This window comes from Lissotriton helveticus, chromosome 6, assembly GCF_964261635.1.
Source record: "Lissotriton helveticus chromosome 6, aLisHel1.1, whole genome shotgun sequence".
In the NCBI taxonomy this organism is placed as follows: Eukaryota; Metazoa; Chordata; class Amphibia; order Caudata; family Salamandridae; genus Lissotriton; species Lissotriton helveticus.
The window spans coordinates 1,266,033,623-1,266,057,695 of record NC_136067.1 but is presented as its reverse complement, the minus strand read 5'-3'; the positions used below and the strand labels follow the sequence as shown (position 1 = coordinate 1,266,057,695).

At 42.9% G+C, this 24,073-nt stretch overlaps 1 protein-coding gene across 1 annotated transcript in view; it reads left to right on the top strand.

Moving 5' to 3' along the window:
* The window catches only part of LTV1 (LTV1 ribosome biogenesis factor), a 206,026-nt gene that overhangs the window by 20,109 nt on the left and 161,844 nt on the right, over positions 1 to 24,073 (top strand). The window contains exon 2 of the mRNA XM_078648994.1: positions 1,340 to 1,471. Coding sequence (XP_078505120.1) covers positions 1,340 to 1,471 — 132 coding nt within the window. The remainder of the gene's footprint in view (positions 1 to 1,339; positions 1,472 to 24,073) is intronic.

Here is a 24,073-nt window from a genome sequence, read left to right as displayed (position 1 = left end):
AAGTTCCTCATAATTATCAAAGATTCCCAAAAAAACAAGTGATATACTAACCTGTATATCAAAATTGAAAAGCGTTTTCATACCTTCTTCTATCTCAAACCAAAATTTCCTTGGATCAGGACAAGTTAAAAACATATGAAGGTCGGCGGCCTTTTCCTGCTTACACTTTGGGCAACATGGTATTGGACCCTTGGAGAATTTGGCCAATCTGGCCGGAGACCAGTATACTCTATGGAGAGAAAAAAGGTGATTGCGCTTTAAATTGGCAGGTGAGACTGTAACATGAAGTAAATCAAAGGATACTTGCCATATATTCTGCAAGTCGACGTCTGGAACCACGTCCCTCCAAAGTTGTATAGGGAGACAGAAGTCACCATCCTCTGCTTCTAGCATTGTCCAGTAGAGCAACGATGTTTTTAATCTCCTTGCTTTTTTTAATAAAAGTTCCTCCAAAGCCGAATTGGCGCCGATTTCGCCTACCATAGCCTGGGCCCAGCTTTTGATTTGTAGGTATTTAAACTTGGATAAGTTGTGGTCCGTGAGAATAGACATCTCCTCCCAGCTTAAAAGAACACCGTCCGGCATTAGCTGACCCCAAACTTTCACCTCTGCTGCCCGGAGGGGTATAGACAGTAAGTCTTTAGTCCATCCAGGTGAGCCTGGCGAATCCCAGATTGGAGCTCTCGCTGAATAGTATGGAATATTCAGCGATCTTCTTACTCTGGCCCAAACATATGCCATGTCCCTAGGAGTCCTTAAACGAACCTTCTTAAAAAAACGCGAATCACCAAACTTAAACAAAAAACCATGAGCACCTCCCTGGAGCTCAGAAAGCATAACTTGAAACATAAAGTCTGTTCCAGTGCTAGCTGGAGAATCAAATAGCCTTATTCCCCCCTTGATCAACAAAGTCCAGGCATACAGCTTCAGATCAGGAGTGCACAGTCCACCTTTACATTTCTTTCTACAAAGCTTCTTCCATGATATTCTTATGCCTTTGATGCATAAGAATATCATGGAGCTTTGGTTATGTTTTTGCATTACATTTTAGTATTGCATTTTATTATTTTGTGAAAAGAAAGGTTTATTGAAGGTTTGCAGTGACTTGCTATGGGTTGTTTTGTATGACGATGTACATTGTGTTTACTCTCTGTTGCTAGATGCCTCAATGTTGTACAGAAAGTGGGTAAAAAAGAGACTGAAGATATTTATTTGGAAAATGCAAATACTCTAGGTTTGTGGAGTCAATGTGTTGCTTTCACTGGATTCTGTACATTGACTGCATATGTACATAGATACTGCATATGAGAAAATGAACCTAGCACTTTTTGTTTTGTAGCCTCATCGTCGGAAGAAACCTTTCATAGAGAAGAAGAAGGCTGTAACCTTCCATCTAGTACACAGGAGCCAGAGAGATCCATTGGCTGCCGATGAAACTGCGCCTCAGAGAGTCCTATTGCCTACTGAAAAGGTGTGTTTTAGCTATCATTGATATTTAGCAATGTGGGTGGAGCTAGGTAGAGCCATATAATCTAGAGAGCTCAAGATGTTATAATATAATGTTCCTTTCACTACCAAATGCGATTATAATACTTTTCAGATCAAAGTATTCTTGTAGAAAAAAATCTATTGGATACCCCTTCTGAAGAGACTTTATCTAGAAACCCATTTCCAAAGATGTTTTAAATTGCACTAATTTCCAAAGCTGCAGGACCCTACCTAATGAATGTCTTTCATGTTGGAAAATTGCCTGAAGGCCTGTTTTTTCAAATCTGTATTAAATGGAGGATTTTTCCGCCTCTTAAAGGGGTGGTGGGAGACACTTTTTTTTCTTCTTTTCTTCCTCTCTTCCTAACTTCTTTTTTTCTTGCACTACATGCCTCCCCACTGCCATTTTGTTTTGGTCCTTAGAGGTCCATAGTCTGTTTCGTCGTGCATAACACCACACAAAATATAAAAATCTATTTTACATGCATTTGCATAACCTTTCAGTTTAGTAATAGGGTGTTTGTAGCCTTTTTTTTTATTGTAGTCCTTTATAGAGCAAGGTCACCAATAGCTTTTTGGCTTTGAAGATAAAATTACGAAAATGGTATTAGGCCATATGTACAAAGCATTTTTGTGGTTGCAAACACTGGGGTTTGGAGTTTGTGACTTCAGAAATGCTTTTCGCAATGTTTTAAGACCATTTTCCGATTAAGTTACAGAATTACAAATTGGGCCTAGAAGGGGAAGCAAATTGGTATTTGGATGGGCCATGTTCGAGGCTTTTCCAAACAGCGATTTGAAAGGAACATCCCTTCCAAATCGCTGTTTTTAGCAACCGAAAACCAGTTGCCAACATTTGAAATGTTACCGTCTTCCAACTTGGAGGCATAAATGATAAGGGGTTCCCTTGGGAACCCTTCTGCTTAGTGAATGTAAAAAAAAAAGTTTGTTGAGGAGTAGGCAGTGTCTTTGGAACCACTGCCTCAACCTTCCAACTTGTTTTTTAAATGCAGCTCTGTTTCCTTCAAGGAAAATGGGCTGCATATAAAAAAAAACAATTAAAAGCGATGCCCGATATGGTGGTCTGTTGAGCCCAGTAGGCCACCATTACTGTAATGGCCACCCATTGTAGCGAGTCACAATTTGCGACCTACCTCTTGAATATTGATCACGTAGGCCAAAATGCGTGCCACTACGATACTTAATTTTGTGAACAGATTTATCTTTACATTGGTTAGTTCAAATTCCATACTGGTTGCAAAAATACTAGCCGTGTTTTGTACATGTGGCACTTGACATTCTAACTGTACTTTGGCATTACGTTCTTTGCGGCATCTTCAGGCGTCGCCTCAACAGGTTAAGTTATGCATAATTCTGTGAGGTAATAGAGGAAGTTATTAACAGCCTTCCGCAACGGTACCTAACTTGTGAAATCTATTCTCTTGGTCTAAAAGGTGAGTTGATATCTTATCCAGGTATTCCTGTAAACTGGATTTACACACTGACTTTTAATTAACTGATTTGATTTGATCCTGTTCATTTATTGTCCAAGTTAAATATTCTGGGAAAATGTATGAGGAAGTTAGACATGCCATATACTTTATATCACTGATATTCTTCCAGGGCTCCCATTGTGGAAACTGTTTCCCCTGTATTTCTTGACAATTATGTTCTATGAAATTAGGAGCGAAAATTTTAACTTTTATTGGAATGAGTTCATGTTATGTTACTCAGCCGTCTTGTGCAAATAATAGCATAACAGTAAATGATGGCTTTATGAAATGTGATGAACTCAGAATCAATTTGAAACCTTGTATAACTGTAAATATTACAGGATTGACGAATGTTCGTTTTTCAAACACTGTTTCTAAGAAAGTAGATTTATGGGAATGTATTTTTTCTGAGAAACCTAGATTAGAATTTATATATGTTTATAATGTCTTGGGTAAGTGAGCAAACGTCATAGTGTTTTTACTGATTACAAATGACAGTGCTCATAGCATAATTATTCACAGGTTGGGGATAGTGTGTAAATGGGTAAACTAAAATTTCAGTCAATTACCTTTAAAAGAAAACATATAGAAGGGTGGGGAGGGGGGTTTCGTTGTTTGTCTATTTCTTTGTTTCCTTTGTTCTATAAAAGTGGTATCTTAGACAGGTGCCTTATCTTTGCGTGATGGTCTGAAGGTTATCGCGGGGTCGTCCTCTGGGTTGTAGACCTAAACACTGTGTATCGATCATAAGATTACGCTCTGCCGGCGTCTTGATGTAGGCAGCTAAGCTGTGTATAATGATTTTCTTTAAACACGCAATAAAACATGATTGATTCTAAAAAAAAACACACAGGGTTGAAATGTCCAGTTCCAAGTCTCCATTACCTTTGGAGCTTGTTAAGAAGAGATCTTTTAGAGAATAAAGGAGACTGTATTATTGCGCCTACCCATGTCAGATTGCAAATTTTGTGACTTAGAACTCTTAACACCTTGCCTCTGCAGTGTTGCATTTGTTACTAAAGAGATATGGTAAGCCATCAGAGAACCCCTTTACATTGTGTATTTCCTTCATGACCTATATATTCTAAGCCACAGACCACCACGTAACAGCTAAAGGTGCCCCTTACCCAAAGTCAGCTAGGGTACGAGAAAAGAAATGTGAATTCATTATACTGGTCAGGAAAAACCTAAACTACACACATTATCTCCGTCACCCATTGGGACTATTAGGGGGCCATTGTGCAATTCAAAAACTGTTCTGGCCTTTCTGAGCAGGAATATCTCTTTCCAAGAAAAGTGTTGTCTTACCACACACAAATCCACGAGGTCTGGCAAGACTCCTTGTTATGAACAGTCGGACCGTGCGTATAGGATTCCCTCCTTTTAGATCCTAACAAGATCAAGGACCAACATAAGCTTTGCAACTTTGTTGCAATAGCCGCTCCGATAACTGAAGAGTTAGCTGATCAGCCCATATGTAAGAGGCAAAGAGAAAATCCCCTCTCAGAGAAGACAGGTGTAACTGAACTGGCAAAGCCTAGTGTGTCCTTGAGCTTTTGTCTTAATCTCGCTCTGGGTGATCTCTGTATAAACTGAAAGTATTATAAATCTACCTTTCATATCTATGTCAAATGGTCTTTTAAGCCATGACTCTTTCCTCAGGGCCAGTTGTGGTTAGTCCTTCAATCTAATTGTCGCAGTTCAGGATGTTGAGTTCTTTAGCTTCTGGAAATCAAATTTAAAGCCTGTTTAGCTTGAGTTTAATTTCAGATACATTTATTTGCAGTCGTTACTAGACACGTTTCTGGGCACTGAACACACCTTCACCTGAATCAAACCCCATCAGAATACTGAGTTGTAAATCTTTTCTTGAAAATGTAATCCTTACCTTATCTCTAATTGGGTTTCGTAGAGGACCTTTTATTTTATTCAGTTAGCAGATATCTACAAAAAAATGTATGTTTTGTAGTGTCTACATTTAGACTGTAAGCCTTTTATGTCGGTACTTTGATGACTCTTGTTTACCATTAGTTAAAAAGGGTGAAGACGAATGGGGTCTATTAAACATGCCTTTAGATTGCCTAATTGGTGATGTAGTTGCACTAATTAAGCGGTTTTTATTCATGGACAGGCAGAATTCACCAGTGTAAATTCTTTAAATATTGAACCCAGCTCTAGCATTACATATAACTATGAAAATTAGCAATAGCCCATGTATGCAAAATTCCTTTTGGCATCGAACATGAGAAGAGAGATTTATTCTGGTAGCCATTTCAATATTGCTTTCAAGACCATCTGAACATGGTCACCAGCTTGCTTATTTTTAATGAAGGCTGATTGGGGCCGTTCAGACAGGGGTAACTATGTGAAATTAATATATTACAGTTTTGTGTAGGTAATAAATAGCATCACAAATTACTAGGGCGGTTGGTAGAGGAGTGTTACAGTAGAGAAGATTTTTTTTGTAATGAAGGTAAAAAAAGATTCAGTTAACAAATTGGTGACAATGCCATTCTGTTCTAATCAGATAAAAACCTTTAACAGAGGGTGTGCTAAAATTGAAGGATTGGTAAATCGCCATAGAAAATTGGTGTAGGAGCATTTCTGGCCTGCCCCTTTCCCATGGAAATCCAGAGATCTGATATCCTACTTATTGCCTCATCGTTAATTTCTAGAAAGACTGCCTCTGCTAACTATTGCAGCTCTAAACTTAAGGATTAATTTGCTGAACGAAAAAGTGTGTTCAGTAAAGACTTGTGAAATCTCATGATCTGTTTGGTAGACACATTTCTGTTGGTGTTTAATTATGTTGCGAGGCCCAGAACATATCCTAGTAGTCTAATTGCCTTTTTGTATTCTAGGCAACTCATGTGAAGCAGAAGCATTCTTAATAAACACGCACTGTGCTTCCCCCAGTAGCATTTAACAAATTATAGTATATTTTTGAGTGTAAATGACTTTGTATCGCTTTTCAAGTTCAGTGCACCACAAATAATTTGCCTTCAAAAGTACTTAGTTCAGTTTCATCTCTTAACCACTTCTTTCAGCTTTCGTAGCCCATAAAACCTCACATTGCATATTTTCAGTAAGATATTTCTAAATAGTTCTGAACCTTGATAATATCCATTGGGAGTACAAAGTGTTGTCTGGTAGGTTCTTTAAGTTTTCAAGACCCCCTAGGATGTACAATTCACAAGGATTATCACTGTATCGTAAGGACAGCAGCATGATCTGAGCTAAGTTTGTCGCCTAGGTCAGCTTGTCAAATTATTCATTTGAGGTCATTGCTAGTTGGGGAGGAGCCTAGTTGCAGGTGCAACTAGACTAGTAAAATTCTACATAAGGAGTATTTATTCTTTCTAGCATCCAGTGGCGGCTGGCAGAGAACGGTGGTGGCTGGGCAGGGGTCAAAATATAAAAAATAAAAACACTTTCCTCCTCACAGCTGCCGCCGTCTCTCCTCTGTTGTTGCATTAACCTAGAAGGAGAAAGCTCACAGGCTCCCCTAAGCCAATCGCAACGCTGTAAAGCTCTGATGGGGGGCTTGGAAGCCTGTGCATGTTCCCTCACCAGGCTGTGGATTACAGCCTGGTGGGGATCATGCAAAGTGCATATGAAGGCCGGTCAAACAGTCTTGCACACTTAAAGAGTGTGCAAACCACTCCTCCCCAGGCTCGGCACCAACCCCGCCCTAACCCAGCCCCGTAGCTATGATAATAACATGTTTTTATCATTTTATTTTTCCTACTCTACCAGCAGTAGACCGATGCTCCTCCGCCTTAGAGAAGGAGCCGACCCTGCTAGCATCGCTCAGGGTTTTATTAGAGGAGTTAAGCACTGGATATTCAGTGAGAGAATTTTCAAAATAGCCCCTTAAGTGCTCATCCAATTATTATCTTTCCTCTGATGCAGTAAACTCTACATACTTTATAAGCAGCCATAATTTGTGGAGTTGCTGCTACTTGAACTAACCCTATAGTAGCTTTTCCCAAACTTTGGGTTGTGAGACAGTTTTTAGTGAGTCTGGAAGGTCTGCGCAATAAATAAAGATGCCTTTACATTTTGCGTTTATCCTATCACATATGCCGCTGCTTCAAAGACGGTGGTCAAATGTCATAATACAACTTCTGACAAGTTGTTGCTTATTCTTTTGATGTGGGTTGGGCTTTACTTTTCTTTCTCTGACTGCAAAGTGAGAGGATATTTTAAAGTGAATTATTTGATAATCTTGCTGGAGTACAAGGAGTGCGAAAGGAAAGACTATAGTGTGGTGTTTTTTTGCAACACACAACGAAATGTAAATGCCTGTAAATGAACTGTATGCATTCCGATTTTAATAGGGTCAGAACAAATCAAGACACTTTACTTGGTGATACACAAATGACAAATATTCACAGAAAGCCGATTTTCACACTGTATCATTTGTGTGCTATATAGGTTTGCCAGTAACACTGTGTGTGCAATGTTAGTTTCCGTTTCAGTGCAAAGCGTGCTGTGTGTAAATGACAATGCACCACCATATGATGCTTTAGTTACAATCAAAAATTGCCCATCCTCATGTCCATCAAAGGTAGGTGAGTCGCAAAAGTTTGTCGTTTAAAAAACGGGTTGTGGTTTTAAAAAAAGTTTGGGAACTACTTATAGTATTGATCTTAAAGTAGTATGGCTATACGTTTTTATCCTCAAGATGTCTCAATTCCTAACATGACCCCACCTTTCTCCTCAAGTTCAAATTCAAATGAAGTATCCATGTGACCCACAAAAAATGGCACACAGCCCCTCCAAATTGACAGCATAGTCATTTCACAGGTTTTCTTCTCACCACCTCCAAAACCTGCTGAAGTCCGACACCTTCAATAGACAGAAATTAAAGCCAAAAAGTTGTTAATCAGACATAACTAAGTACATTTTCAATCGAATATGTAGTCTACAGTAGTACTTTAAAATGCATCTCGACAATCTAAAAAATAACGACAAATCCAATCTTGGGAGTTTGGTGGCAGATTGATGAAGAACCCCTCGCTCGGAGCTGCTTTCCATCATGATTAGGTAGTGTAAATTTGTTACATCATCTTGTATCTGTCTTCAAGTATCCTTTTCTTTGTTCTGTATCTTCTTTGGGCTCCTCGCTTTACCACGTCTTCTGTCTGCCCGCATATGTTTACACCAGTAGCAGGCATCTCCAGCAACCTTCCTAATTTAGCTGGGGCCAGGTACAACATGCTCCTAAGACTGTGGTGAGGAAGCGTTCCTGCCAAAGAGTTTCTTTGTCTCTTCATAGAAATGGGTGCAACTGATGTTGATGATGATGAACTATGTTCAAAGGATAGGCTAAAATAAAACCCCAATCTTTAGGGACTTTTTTCTTTTATCTGTTGTGTTGTACTATCCTTCAACTCCCTTCTCCTTGACAGAGTAGCTTGTGATATGTGATGGAATATAATTATTGTGTCATTGCAGTTGTTTGCCTGTTGTCAGAATCTCGGAATGAAATCTAGTGCAAGTATCTAGAGGCCTTTTTTGCTTTTTCCTTTGGATAGGCTGAAAATAAGCAATGAGTTTTTTCAAGGATTAACTTGGATTCATCCTTTACTTGTAGGAGTTTTTTAAACACTCCTCGAAAGTGTTACTCCAGGTTCTTTCTCATGATTTCATAGCTAATTCCACAAATTTGTTTTGCTTCAAGACGTTCCTTTTCGGTAGTACTGTACAAACCTATTGATGATTCTACTGCAGTCGCTTACTTAATGAGATCAGCTATCAGTTTGGTGAGCTCTTGCGATAGTTACTGCAGAATTAGAAAGGAAGAGCTGGAAATTTTCTGTATTGCTAGGTCTTGCTTATTCATGTCATCGAATATCATGGATGACCCCCACATTCCACAACTCTACCCCGTATGTTCATTCCATTTTTTTTATTTCAGCTGAAGTCCATACATTTAGGCCGAATCGAAATAAAAATAGAGCAACATTAAAAGAAAAGCAAAAGCTTAAAAAATATTTCATATTTGCCCAAAACAAAGATGGAGAAAAAGGCCATAAATATTTTTTCCAGTACTTCCGTGTGGATCATATAAAAGCAGCGGGAAAGTGTTATTGACCCCAGTTAATAACCGTGATTAGATCTAGTCTGCTTCCAAGCACGGACGATGTAAAAGGCCACTTTTTTTATACACGTCTTCTGAGTCTGTCTGTAGGCAAAGTAACAGAGCCTTGCTGTATCTTCTGGCATTTTGGATTAAAAATTATGGTCTAAAGAATTTTCCTTTGCATAGCGGCAGTAAATGAGCTTAAGAGCAGAAAGTGGAAAACTCTCTCTCAGCCACCATGATTACACTTTCATTCATCTCTGGTGGTTGGGTCTTTCGACCATTTGTTTGTGTAAGACAAAACTGGGAGGATTTCAAGTCTGAATTTTAAAACCTGCGGCCGTTTTTCATCCTGGAATAATAAACTTCTATTTGGTTCAAATATTGGGATTGACTTGGTGAGAGAGTATGAATAGAGTGAGCAGCTCGTTGATGATGCCGACTAATCGCATGTCGACCAGATGCCACATATTGGCAGTTTTGGAACTCTCAGTGGACATTGAGCGTTGGTCGGTTCAGAAATCTGTACACAAATATTGGCTAGGGTTGTGGCTACATTGACTAGCCAATAGATCTTTATGTGGTCGTGGATTGCAGGAATATCCAGGAGCACGTCTTTATAATGATACATGGTCTTGTACGTCTGAAGCATGACCAAGTACAGGATGGGCTTGATGAGAGTTGATGATGCAGTGCCCCGGAGACCCAACTCGCTGTTAAGGCCTGCCAGCATGGACGCTGGCCTAGATGTAACAGCCAATGTAGGAATTTATTCTCTGCTACTTTGTGGTTCTCAGCCTTCCTATAACCTGATAGTTTCACCCGTAAGATCCAGCTGGGATTGCCTTTGCTTTATTTACTTTAATGGCAGGTTCAAGAGATCGTACAGCAAAGTTGTTGAAAAAACGGATGATAGCACCTGTGTAGGTCATTTTCTCGTTAAAACGTATGCGCAAATAGTCAAATAATTTTACTCATTCATGATTTACTCTATGTATTGCAAACATCGATTTCAGCTGTCTTAATTGTTGGATTATCGTAGATTTTTGTTATATAGATTGTTAGCGTTTTGCTAAGACATTAACTTTTAGAACCCGAGGTAGCTACTGCATCAAGCTCTCAGTTTGTGATAAGATAATATTTCAGCCTTATTGATATTGCTGTGCTTTCCGACACCATCATATAAGATTGCAGGCCAGGTCTTGGCTTCGCAAGAGAGCAGGTCAACAGCCTGTGATAAGAGGACACTAAGACTGAAAGGATTTGACCAGGTAGACGTATGTGGGGTCTTTGCAGCCCAGTTGTTTTCCATAGAATTAGGGACCCATTTCCATTAACCACTGGAGGCTGAAAACCATTAAGGATATTGTTGCAGTCTTCGGAGTTTTGAACATGGAAGTGAAAATATCTGTTACTCCAGTCTCATGAAATGATTTTGGATGCAAGTAGCCTCTTTGATGAAAATTCTCATTATTTTTAACAAATCTCTCCGTCACAATTGTAGAGTTCAGTGAAATAAAGAAAAGTCTGCCTGCTAAGAGAATCAGCTACCCTTTGTGAACTACTTTGCTTTCAATCTGGTTACAGAACTGGATATGGCTATTTGTAGTCTCAGGAGACAAGACCATTGCTACTCTTGCCTACAGCAGTTCTTCACTGCTCTCTCGCAGACCTCTGGGCTGCTTTTACTAACCTCTTGTGTGTCACAAAGTCAGCTTTAATCTCAGCGAGACTCATGATCTTGATCTCATTTGGGATGAGGGTGTTAGAGTGCCCTAGTCATGTGTATGAGGGTAACCTTAATTAATTTGACGAATTGCATTGTTAAAATGAACTTCAAAGATGATCCCTGGCATTTGAAAGCTCACAGCAACACAGTATGTTGTTTGTTTGTCTGGCACTGTGCCTCATTAAGCTTGCCTTGCTGAATTTCACCCAAGACAACCTCTGTTGCTGTGCTAGGTGAGAAATTCAGAAGAAGGCATAGGACATGATGTGAACAGTCGTTATTTCTCATAATAGACTAAAGTATAAGCTTTCTTGCTTATAATCCTCTTTGTCTGTTAGTCCACCTCATATTCCCGATTTCCTCCTAGCCTCAAGCAGGGATCTGCTGCACTTTTCTCTTTGCTCATGGTACAGATTCTCCGAATGCAGTGTGTGCAGGATAAAATGGAACCATAGGCAAGAGGTACTTTACATTATACCAAAAGAGATAAAGTGGCTTTCAGAACATTCCCAATAAGCTTGAGGCAATGGAAATATGAGTATCGCTGTATTTTCCACTATGAATCCTTCACCATCGAAACGGAGCAGAAATTGTGGTACGAGCACAAAGTCCTGTGTCACAACACTAGAAGTTTCAACGTAGCTGCACCTAAAGTCTCTGTCGTAGAAGTGCCTCTCATGTGCCTCAAACTACTAAATTAAACTCTAATAAGCAGCATTTACTTACCCTAACATAAAATAAATAGCACAAATCACCTAGAAGCAGTCAACCTTTGAAATCACTGTATTACTAGTGGTTAGGCAATCTTTTTTCCTTTCTTGATCCATTTTGGGCAGACAAAAACACATTTATTATACTCACTGCTATTAATTCTAACGCCCAGCTGCTGAAGTGAGTTAGTTGCGTCCAGGGCTACATGGCCCCATCCGTAAACAGTCTGAGAACAAAACGGAGCTGGTCGTGGTGACACGGAAGGACACGTGGTAGTTAAGTAACGTGGCTAGCTGGGAAAAAAGTGCTTAAATAATATTTAATAAATCTTTTCCTTCCTTCCTGCTTTGCAAATATGCTAGTACTGAGGTCCCTTCCGGGTAAGTAGAACTCCAGTTTGGTTTTTAGCACACATTGTAAACTGAATGACAGCCGTTTATGTGAACTGAATAGAAGGAAGGGACGGTGCAAAAAGAACTGACTGGAAACATCCTATACAGCAATACAAGACTTCTGTTGCATTGTGTAAAGGGACTGATAAGTAGTTCCACTGTATGGAGTATGCAAGAAATGAGGAAAATGTTAGAGGAAGAATGGAGGAGTTTAAAATACTGTCCGGTCTACATCCAGAAATGATGAGTGAAAGCAAGCAACATTAGGTTATGGCTAGAACGTTTAATGAATAAAAGCCAGTCTAGGGGCCACACAACATTATCAAAAGTAATCAACTACTTGTGCCACCTAGAATATCCAAAGCCAATCTGAGAGGAACACTGGAGTAAAACAGAAGAAAATCATTGACTGTTACAGCAGTATCTCTCAAATTTGCCTGTGATAATCAAAGAGCACAGCACACCTCCTCATCCATACCTATCCATACACACCAGGAAACTTAAAAGCAGCATGACTAAAATCTAAACCCAGGATTGTTGCAGTTCAAACATTGAAAGCATATGATGAAGCACACATTATGCATAATATACACAAAAAGGGGTGGAGAGGAAAGAAAAGCATATACAGAGGCGTATAAGCAGTGACACATTTGTGTATCGTCGCGGCGTCGATGTGAGGGGCACGATTGGTGTTGGGGTCATCCACCGGAGCAGTTGTGTTCCTTGGAACCCCACCCCCCAGACGTCCGGTCGAGTTTAAGTTCTCAATAAACTCGTATTTGTCACCCGTGTTGGTGGAATTCCCTCCACATGGACCTAAATTGATTGGTAAAGTGACTATTACCCTTGTAGCCAGTGCTTTAAATGGGGAAAAATAAGTGCAGGTACTCATTAAAATAAGCTAGAGGTGTGCCAAGTGGGCGGGGTTAGGGGCGGGGCTAGGGGCTAGACATAATGATACTCAATGACTTCTATACCAGTTGCAGCACATATCAAAACACAACAGAAATGCATTTATGTAAACAAAACAGGTTACATCATTACACAAAATGAAAGCTAAACAGAATAGCTCAACATTTCCTTGTTTTGTAATTTTGCAAACTCTTAATGTCAAACCGTGATTTGTTGTTGTTTGGCACAATGCTATGTATTCTCAAGCGTGCACACACATAGAAACAAACAAGCAGGCGTACACAAAAGCATTCCACCATGCAAAGGAGCCTAAGCTGAATAGTCCGCATTGGCTGAGCTCGGGACTACAGAATTGCCTTGGCTGTCAGAGACAGCTTCTTCTCGGAGAGCCTAGTGCTCACCAGCACTACCAGCCAATGAGCCTACCAGTAGCTAAATGCCGGTACTAACAGTGATAAAAATAAGGAGTGGCGGTACTCAGTGTAGGAGAGTGGGGTCTGCAATCCTATGGTCACCCCAGATTTTTGCTTTTTGCTTCACTGGTTTACGACTTTCCCTGGCTGTGGGCCTGCTAATCAGACCCACAGCCTAGCTGTTCTCTCTCTAAATTGACAACCATGTACTTTAGGTGCATTTACCAATTGGTACTGGGCCACCTTATCAGTCCCTGTACAGTGTACCTTAGGTGCCCAGGGCATAGGTGTACCCAGGGCCTACCAGGGGCTGAAGCATGTATTATGCCACCCCTGGCTGGCCATCTAAAACTGACACAACTGGCTGCACGACAGCTGGGGCAAGGTGGTGTAATCACCCTTTGCTATAGATATAGTATACCTATATCTAACCCTAAAATGGACACATATCCTCCTATCAGTCACTCCTATGGCAGGCCTTAACAATCCTGAAGGCAGAGTGCTTGGAATTATGTGAGATGGTGCTCTGGCATGAGCTGAGCCCGTCTGCAGCTTGCGGAACCAAGTCCTAATAGCTGTTCCATGATAACGCTATACCATATACTCTTAAGTGCATTATCGACCTCGCGGTTGAATGCTAACTCTGGTATAACATTATCAAAACATGTCGAGTAAGGTGTCATACGAATTGGAATACTACCCCCTCGCCAATTCTGGCGAAGGGGGTAGCATTCCACCCTTCTAGAGGGACACGACATGTATGTAACTGTGAACCCCGGTTAAAGTTAACTCGAGCCTTGGCATCACAAAATGGATGCTGCCACCACAGACACAAGTCTGACCTCCTGCTGCTGGGAGTCCTTCCAGCGCGGGAGGCTTGGACAAAGGGTTTCCTGCCTTGGGAGGTGCTAGCACCACCCCAGACAGGATTTTGTGTATTGGGTAGGATAGGCCTGAAAGGAATGAGACATGCCTGGGGCACACAAGGTGCCCTGTGCATACACCATTTCAAACCAGTTGCTGGGGCATCCCTGTCCCAGCTCTGGCGCGAAAACCGGACAAAGGATAGGGGGTGTAACCACCCCCCTTCCTGGTCCCACCCAGGGGAGGGACCTAGTCAGCAGTACAGCCCCCTTTAGCAGGATAAAGGTAGGAGCTGGTCCCATTCCGAATTAGATTAATCCTGAGCTACTCTACAAGAAGAAACTCTGGACTTCGACGTTCTGCTCCACAGAAGACTGAAGAAATCTCCCTTGTGGGCAAGGAGTGTCCACCCTGCAACTGCAGGCACCATCAGCGTCCAGCGGCTTCACTTTGTCGTCTTCCCTTGAGGATCCAGACTTCAGAGCCCGACGAGACCCGGATTCCCAGACCTCTCCGACCTCAACCTACATCTGCAGCACAGCTGAGATCCGTGGGTGCGACGAGACACGTGGGACCGGCCATCTTGAACGAACCTGCACTTCGCTTACAGCACGACTCCCGAGGTAAACTCGACCAAGTGCTTTGGGGATTGAGAAGCCCCAGCCCCGAGCAGCCCCTGCACCGAAGATCAGCCCTCCAGCCTCCACGAGATCTGCGTGGGGCCCTTCTGCTTGTTTGCTGCTCGACGCGTTGTCTGGTCCCTTGCCGGCTGGCTAGTGACCTCCTAGACGACGAACCTTGAAATCTTTGCTGCTGGTCTGGTTGCTCCAGACTGGCCCTTGCTCCCTTCCAAAAGAGGGGCCCCCCGGACTCTCCTAGTCCGCACCAGATGCTTTTTCTACTCACCGCGTGGGTTGCCTTTGCCAAGGCATGTTGACGCCGATTCCGGATCCAACACCGCCGACAGCGAGAGCCTGCGTGGGACAGCTCGTGCCTCCATCCTGGTCGTCGAAGACGCCTCCTGGTCCACGTGGCTGCAGAGTCAAGCGTCCACTCTTCACCTGATCGCGACGACGACATCTGGTTCCTTCCTGGTTCCACTCCTGTCACTGGCTAGTGACTGTGAACATTGTCCCCTCTGCTTTCAGGTCCTCTACTTCACCGATCCACCCTTGGATCGCACCGGACATCTTCCTCCTGGTCGCCTGCAGCATCTTTTCTTTCATGCTCCATTGACTTCAACGCGAGAACCCGACACGACTTCGCACCTATGCACCCGCAGCCCGAGGGTGAGGTAACGAGAGCATTTCGGTGCTCAAGGGTAGCTTGACTCTCCTAGTGTCCAGTTCCACAGTCGTTTTAGTCCTAACTAGTCAGGATTGTCCGTACTTACCTTTAACTTGAACTGTATTGTCCATAGACGTTGTTACGCATCCCGCGTGTGAGTTCACACTCTGCACCCGCGTCCCTTGGGCCTCCTATTTCTTACCTAAGGTTAGGATAGCGTAGTCCCAGCGGTCCTGCAGCCTCTGGACAGCTCCATTTCTTCTATCGACTCTCACAGTCCATTTATTTAGTATATGGTTTGTCGTGCCCCTAGGGCACCATTGTAATTTTGTGCAACTTGTCGTATTTTTCCAAGAGATTGTCATGTGCTTAGCCCTCTAACCTCATAAAGAGTTCAGAGGTGTTTGTTATTAATAAATATATTGTTTATTTTCATAACAACCTGTGTGGTGTCCTTTCATCTGGTATTCAAGGGGTTATTTTGTGGTAAAACAGTTGGCTTCACTGAGGTACTGGGTTTTTCAGAACCGGTACTGAACAGGTAACCCAGCGGTGCCAGGGTACACCCAAAGACCTCGGGTTCTTTCCTGATTCAGACCACAGAAACTCAGAGTATTCTAGGTGAAGTCAAGGATCGATTTTATTGGCTGCAACCAAGGTAACAAGCGTCCTAGAAGTACAACACACGGGATGTATATTCTCAGGAGAATGCTCAACTTCACAAAGTCAGGCTTCTCTTTTTATACGAAATATTGTGCATTAGGCAAACATTCTTCGAATTTACAGTATACTATTCACATTTCTTTGTTACAAAGGAAAAGCAGAGTCATGATGACATGTCCATATTTCACTTCGTCCAGCCCACAACAAATCACCCGGCAAGGCCCAACATTTCATCAGATATCGGTGGACCCCCAATAAAAACGGGCACCTCCCCATCATAAAGCAAGTGAGAGAAAAGAGCAGGGACAGGTGTGAGCAAGATTCGGCAGGGTGTGTGTGTGCTGAAAAGGTTTTATGGCCTGTTGAGCCTTGATGCTATCTCATTCGGCCACTGGGAGAGGAACTGACCAAACAGGTTCAGCCTGGGGCAATGGTTCCAACTTGCCCAGGTCACAGGAAAGTCAATTAAGGTGTACGTGTCCTTTGGGATCGAATTTAGCTGTATCATAAGCCTATGTAAAGGGCAACTCACAAAATGGCTGCCGCATACAAAATGGAAGCCAAGGGTTCAGAACGAAAATGATGATTTCGAGGTGAAATCGTCACTCGAAATTGACGAAAATGTTTGTACATAGTGTACTAGCCATTCTCGGTCTTTTGATATAAAAATCGTCATGCTATGATGAAGTTTAATTCTCGAGTCCAGAATTTTCAATACTACAATCCCTCCTTTTGCCCTTACATAGGCAATTAATCTATCCTCATGCTAATCTGAGTCCAGATCTATATTCCTAAAGTCATTGAGATGTTGCTGCAACATCATTCTAGTACTTAGTTCGTCTCTTGATGCAGGCTTCCTTACACATGATGTGACACAGAGGCCACATATTGCAGGAGCACACTGCACGCACAGACAGAACAGGAAAAGAATGGCTAAGACCATCCCAATGACCATCAGAATTTTCCATCCCCAACCGGATATCAGTTCCCAGAACCATCCCATTAATGACCAATCTCCTTTATCAAACATATGGGGAGAGCCTCATCGACTCTCCACACCCAGACGCACTGCGTTATATGGATACCAGATCCAGTCATTTTTTCTCCATTTTACCATTGTTCAAATTAATCCAATTTAAATCCAAATTTTTATCAAACTTTAGCCAGTGCTTCTCCTCCACGTTGTGCCATACTATGTTTTAGGAAAACTTCTCATATTCTCGTATGTCCATCCGGACCTTTTCGGAAATACGATCCCAAACCAAACAAGTGTTCAAAGCAGCATTTCTTTATTTTGAAAAACCCAATGCATTTCGGGCTTATTACGAGCCCTTCGTCAGGGGTAACTGTAAAGCAACAATTTCAGAAGAATATATTGTTACTGGGTTTGTTAAATACGTAGTCAAATCAATAATTCGTTATGCGCATGCAACATTATTAAAAAACACATATATATTAGGAATAACATTTTATGACAATTGAGTTAAATGTGATACAAAGTCCCTATAACCCGAGGAAAATTATTTGTCACCGCCCTTTGTTTTAAAATATAAACAGCGGCAGATAATATCGAATATTTAACGGACTTTCTTTCCTTTCCCGCCCGTTTACTTCATCCTATTTAATTGTACAATTGTGCTGTGTTGACGAACCTTTAAAGAAAAATGCGTGTTCTATACATTTTTCCCAAATATGAAATACTTCAACGTTTTCTATTGCATACTTGCATTAAAATTAAAGTATATTTAACATGCCTGCATTAAACATCAAGAATATTTAACATGCCCTTCTCAAAGGAAAAACCCCACTGCACGCGTACCTGCTCGCTATTTTATCTCCTAGCAGTCAAAAACCGCTTTCTTCTCCAGTAAACCGGAGCCTTTATCCACATGAATAGATTCGGAAATCTTATGCAGTTTAGAGATGGCCTGATACACTGTTGGAGCGTTATCTGGGATGAAAACACAGCAACTCGATTGGATCAATCTACATACCCCACCTCGGTCTGCAAGTATGACATCTAAAGCGACCCTGTTCTGAAGGGTCATAAGTCGATCCGACTGGAGCTCAGCAGTCAAGTTACTAAGGGCACCAGCAGTTTCTATTACGGTGGACTCAACCACCCTTGTCAATTGCCTTATGTTCCTGCTGTTAGCCATGGATCCCCAGAACGGCAGAAAACCCATTGCAAAGTCCCCAAATTCTTGACCTGCAGTGTCTTCTTCACTCAAGACACCTCTAACTACCCTTGTCTTGTGGTAATCTGCCGCTGCTGTGTAGGTGGGAGGCAACAGGAATGAAACAAAACATGAGCCCGAAAAGTCAGGGGGCAACCATGTATAGGCTCTATCATGGCAGATGAAATAGGTACCCTTAGCTGCTAAAAACGAAGGGGAAGTCTGGGCTGCAAAAACATACATTTTAGTGCAGATACTCTTCCCTAACTGAGCTCTGGGATTCGTGCCATTACCTTGCAGACACAGATGACCCTGATGGGGTACAATCCAAATCGGGGAAGATCTCTTAGCTTGCTGTTTCTCACTCAGAGTAGCTCCATATCCGGTTATGTTCCATCCTATGTATACTAGTGTCTCATCTCTCGGGATAGTCTCATAAGAAATACCTTCCTTAATCATGTCTACTATACCCTTAACTAGAGCACTATTTTTAGGATTGTCTGTTACAGAACGTAGGGGGTAGACTTCATGTGCGTATATGAACATTGTTCTGTATGCCCACACAGAACCATTGTGGCTGAAAGGCAGGACCAGATAAGGGATACCTTTATCCGTTGTGTGAGGCATAAGACCACACACCCAACAGTTAGTTGTGTTCATTACAAGTTGGTGTTGGTGCAAGAGCTGAACAAAGGAGTTATTAATAAACTCTAATCTCCTAGCTGATTCGTGTTCAGGAAGGGGTTGAAAAGAGTGTGGGGAAACAGTAGAAGGAGGAGGTATGGGCGATGTAGTGGGTGCAAATGTTACTCGAAAAGAGAATAACACATAACTTATTAAAAATATCATCACACTGAATAGCATAAAAATGCACAATATCAAAAAGCTTTTCTTTTTCATTATATTACAAATCTTGTGTTTAAAGTTCATTTCCTTGGCAGGTCTCTCCATCTCGAGAAACTCCATCCTCTCTAAAGTGCTGCCCGCGATGGGAGGTTGATTCTGCTAAGGAATGCTTTTGTCAGTCCAGGGCAACTCCCTTAGACCAACCAGAACTGCCGACCTAACGTCGTCGGCTGCACCCCAAAGACTTTGGGCAATCGCGGACCTAGCAGCGGAACCCGGATGGCGGTTCGAAAAACAAAAATGAGCAAGTTTCTCAGATGGGAGAGCTGCACTTTCAAAAATAGTACTTGGAGGTGAAAAAAAGGTTTTGTTTATTTGTCCATAGGTGTTGGCCTCAAATTATAGCGCTTTTTCCCGGGTACTGTCTGATCCTGAAACAGGAGTTCAGGCTCTGTAGTGTTCAATGGAATTGACGGTGATACAGCTGGTTGCAGAATGTTCTCGCTCTCTTGTTCAGTAAATGTTCCTTTTACTCGTGCATCACTGAAGGGCAGAAAGCGTGGTACAGTTTCAGTTTCTGAGTCGGCGACACCCTTCTGGACCCACTGGTCATACGGCAGAGGTAGGGCTACCCTTTTACAATGGACCCCGTGGATCCAGTTTGCCTTCCCCTCCACTCGAACAGCTGATCTTGTGGAAAGAAGGACGAGGTGCGGTCCGGTCCACCTGGGCTGGTCGTTTTTGGTTCTCTGGAAGTTCTTGACAAGGACCCAGGAACCAGGGTCGATTGCGTGACCTGGAGTCTCGGAGACCGGAGGCAGGGTGTCGTGAACCTGTTGATGCAAAACACGCAATTTAGCCGTCAATTCATACAGATAATCAAGCAAAACAGGGTGTTCGATCTCGCTGAACTTGGTGGGTCTAGGCACTCCCCATATATTCGCCGGGCGGCCAAAAACTATCTCATAGGGACTAAGTTTCACTCGCGAATGCACAGTCATTCTGGTGGACAGGAGTGCTAAGGGTAGAGCGTCAGGCCATTTAAGACTCGTGCTCGCTTGAATTTTGGCCAGTTTTAACTTAAGCGTGCCATTGTAACATTCTACTAATCCAGCTGATTGGGGGTGATTTGCAGCGTGGAACTTTTGTTGGATACTTAGCCCTTCACACACTCTCTTCATCACACGACCCACAAATTCACTTCCATTATCACTCCAGACCATTCTAGGCATTCCAAACCTGGGGAAGTACTCTTTCACAAGGGCTTTGGCTGTGGATAAGGCAGTATTGTCTTTTAGGGGGTATGCCTCTATCCATCTTGAGAAGGCACAAACAACAACGAGTACGTATTTTAAATTGTTGCACCTCTCCATGTGAATGAAATCTAGCTGCAAAACCTCGAACGGATACGTAGGAGGTGCAAAATGACCAGCTGGAGTTGGGGTTCCCCTACCAGGATTGTGTTTCAGACACACCATGCAATTCTTGACGACATTCTCTGCACACTTGGGAATTCCTGCATTTTGCCATACTGGAGCCAACAACTTACAAATCCCTTTCACACTGATGTGAGCCATTCCATGAGCCATTGTAACCACTAGAAATATCAATATAGGACTAGCTAGGTTGTGTTAGTGAGACTCAGGAGGTACATCTGTGGGCAAACCATTAGGTTTGGTCATGAAGCCCTCACACACCAACCTAGTTGGTGTCATGCTTCATCATCGGGCCCACCACAGTGACACCGAATGTGTCCCGGGTGTGCTGCGACTCCAGATTACTGAGGAGCTGGTATGCTTACTGAGTGTGCAGTGATAGTGAGAATAAACGTGAAAAGTTAAAAGCTATACAGGTGGTCCCAGTTCCCGAGGGTGAAAGGTAAATTTTAATATCTGGGCCCCTGTTAGCAAGATAAAAAGGCTTGTGGACGATGTGGAGTGTATTAAGAGCTCCTACGTCCTTGGTGGTCTACATGTTTCAGCCAGGCCTTTTGGTTAAAACTGGCTTTCCTCAGGACCAATGAGTATGTGTGGGTGACAATAAACTATATTAAGTGACAGTGTGTGATAAAAAGTGTCGCACTCGCTAAGGTGCTGTACGTGTTAGAGGGGGATTCCCTCTGCTTTACTGTACATAGAACATAGAGACAATACAGACATACAAGGGAGAACCAGTGAGAATGGTATTTTAGAAAACACAACTTTTGGCCGACTTCTAGTGTGCGTGAGCGACCTAGAGCGGCAGATAACGTGGCCATGAGCGTCTTACATGGCTGTAGTGAAATATGGCGGTAAAGTTTTAAAACGTAGTGGCGGTGGTGGGCTACACAGCGAAACAAGCATAGCGTGAGGTACAGGTAAGTATGGTACATAATTCCTCACACTTGCTACTTGCTGTTAAAGCCTCATGGGTCACTTGGCAGGGAGGGGAAGAAGACCCTGAACAATGTAAAAGGCCAAAGTTAGGATAGTACCTGTGGAGAGAAAATGCTGCTTACCCAGAGCGTCGTGAAGAGATCACTCGTTTACTCACGGCAATTCCGATCAGCGTGCTCCTGCGACCTATCGTCCTGCTCCAGTGTCCCGAGTGAGATTGCATGGCTCAGGCACGGGCTTATATAGCTGGTTCAATTGATTGCACCTGGAAATGAGAGAGGAGGGTGCGGTCGCGCTGGCTCTGAGTGCGCGTGTGTGAGGAGACAGTGCCACACGCGTCGCGCATGCGCGGAGGTCAGCGCGGCGCACGCGTGTACTGCAGACACCTACACACTGCGCATGCGCATTAGAGATGATATGATTAAAGGCTAAAGGACCGAATAATAATGGTCCGTGATGGGTTAAAAGATAATAAAAAGCAACTGTTAACAAATTAAAAGGGCAAAGAGGCAAATACAGAATTGGGACAGACCACGAGGCCAAGCGTGGACAGGGATACAGACTAATTGCTGTGAGCAGACAGGGAATGTTTATTTGGATAAAGCATTCCACGGAATGGAATCATTAAGCCCCTCTATGTGGGTAGAAAGGCGATAAATCCAGCGTTGCTCTTTGGAAAGTAGTATTTTCTCATCGCAGTTGGATGGTGCGAATTGTTCAATGACTGTCCAGGAGAAGTCATTTGGAGTGTGATTTTGGGTGATGAAGTGTTGGGTCAGTTTGCTGATGTTTTTTCCACAGCGCATTGTACTTCTATGTTCAGTCATCCTGGTTCTGACTTTCCTGGTGGTCATACCGATGTATCTCAAACCACAATGACAGGTGATCAAGTATATTAAGTTGGATGAGTTACAGTTGGTAAATTGTCGTTGTGTCCAGGTTTTTCCATTTTCCAAAGATAATGTTTTGGAAGGGGTGGTCAGGTGGCAGACGCTGCAATTGTAACATGGTTGATGGCCTGTTAATTCGGGTAGCCCCCATGCATTCAGAATTGTCTGGCCTGTTTGTTGTTTCTTTCTGGGTCTGGTGGATACCAGTTGGTCTTTCAGATTTTGGGCTCTTTTATATGCAAACCGAGGGGGATCCCAGTTCCTGGTGCCTGAATTGATGATCTTCCAGTTCTTGCGGATTATGTTTGAGACCTGGTTTGAGGCGGTATTGTAGGTAGTGACACATGTCATAGTGGGCGTTTCTTGTGGTTTGACAAATGTTTCCAAAAGAGCCTCTCTGTTCTGGTTGCGAGCTCTCTTGCATGATTTGGAAATGATTCTGGATGGATAACCCCGGTCTTCCAACTTGTGAACCAAGGCTTTTGACTGGTGTTTAAAATCCTGGAGGTTGCTGCAGTTCCGTCGTATACGCAGAAACTGCCCAAATGGTAAATTCTCCCTCAGAGGTCTGGGGTGGAAACTGTCAAAACGCAGCAACGAGTTCCTGGATGTCGGTTTGTAGTGAGTGGTTGTTGTTAGGCCTCCCTGATCAGGTCTTATATTGAGGTCTAGAAATGCTAGTTCAGTTGGGCTGCTGGTGCAGGTGAACTTCAGAAACGGGTCAAGGTTGTTGATCCAAGTTAGGAAGTCTTTTAGTGTTTCCTCATTACCCTCCCAGACAATGAAAATGTCGTCGATATATCGACGCCAAATTGTGATGTTAGCTGAGTAGGGGTTCGTGGGGGCTTCGATGTTCGTCTGTTCGAAATGGTGGACGTATAGCCCTGCCACGCTCGGGGCAAAGACACTCCCCATAGTGGTCCCATTGGTTTGTAGGAAGAATGTGTCTTCATATTCGAAGTAATTCTCTTTCAATGCTAATGAGGCGCAGTCCAAGATGAAGTGACGTGGGGTGCGATGTTGCCAATCGATCTCCATCAGGACATCATGGAGTACCTTCAGTGTGGCGTCTTGGGGGAGGCTCGTATATAAGCTCTCAATATCCAGTCCGACCAGGAGATGTTTATCTGGATCGAAGCTGACATCTTTGATGATGTTGAGGAGATGTTTCGTGTCCTGGATGTAGGATCGAGTTTTCTGAACTAGCGGGTTGAGGTAGTGATCACAGAACCGTGATAGCGGTTCTAGAAGGGATTTGATGCCTGACACTATGGGTCTTCCTGGTGGTGGGGTGACCCCTTTATGCACTTTGGGCATGATGTAGAAATAGGGTACTTTTGCGTCATGTGTGTTCAGATATTCAGCTTCTTGCTTCGAGATGTAGTCTGCGTCAGAAGCCTCTTGCACAAGTTCTGTGATCTTTTTCTGTAAGTCTTTAGAGGGGTCTCTCTGCAGTTTTCTGTAGTTGCGAGTGTCGCTTAAAAGTCTGCGGCATTCGGTGTCGTAGTCTCTTTTGTTCATGATGACTATCCCTCCTCCTTTATCCGCTGGTTTGATGATGCGGGTGGGGTCATTTTGAAGTTTTTTGACGATTTCCCTGTCTCGAAAGGAGAGGTTATTGAAATGGTTTTGGGGTTGTAATCTCTCGACCTCTGAGTATACTGCTAACTCAAAGGTACTGATCTCCACTGGCACAGTGGCAGGTGGCGGGGTGAAGTTGGATTTAGGTTTCCCGTTTCATTAAT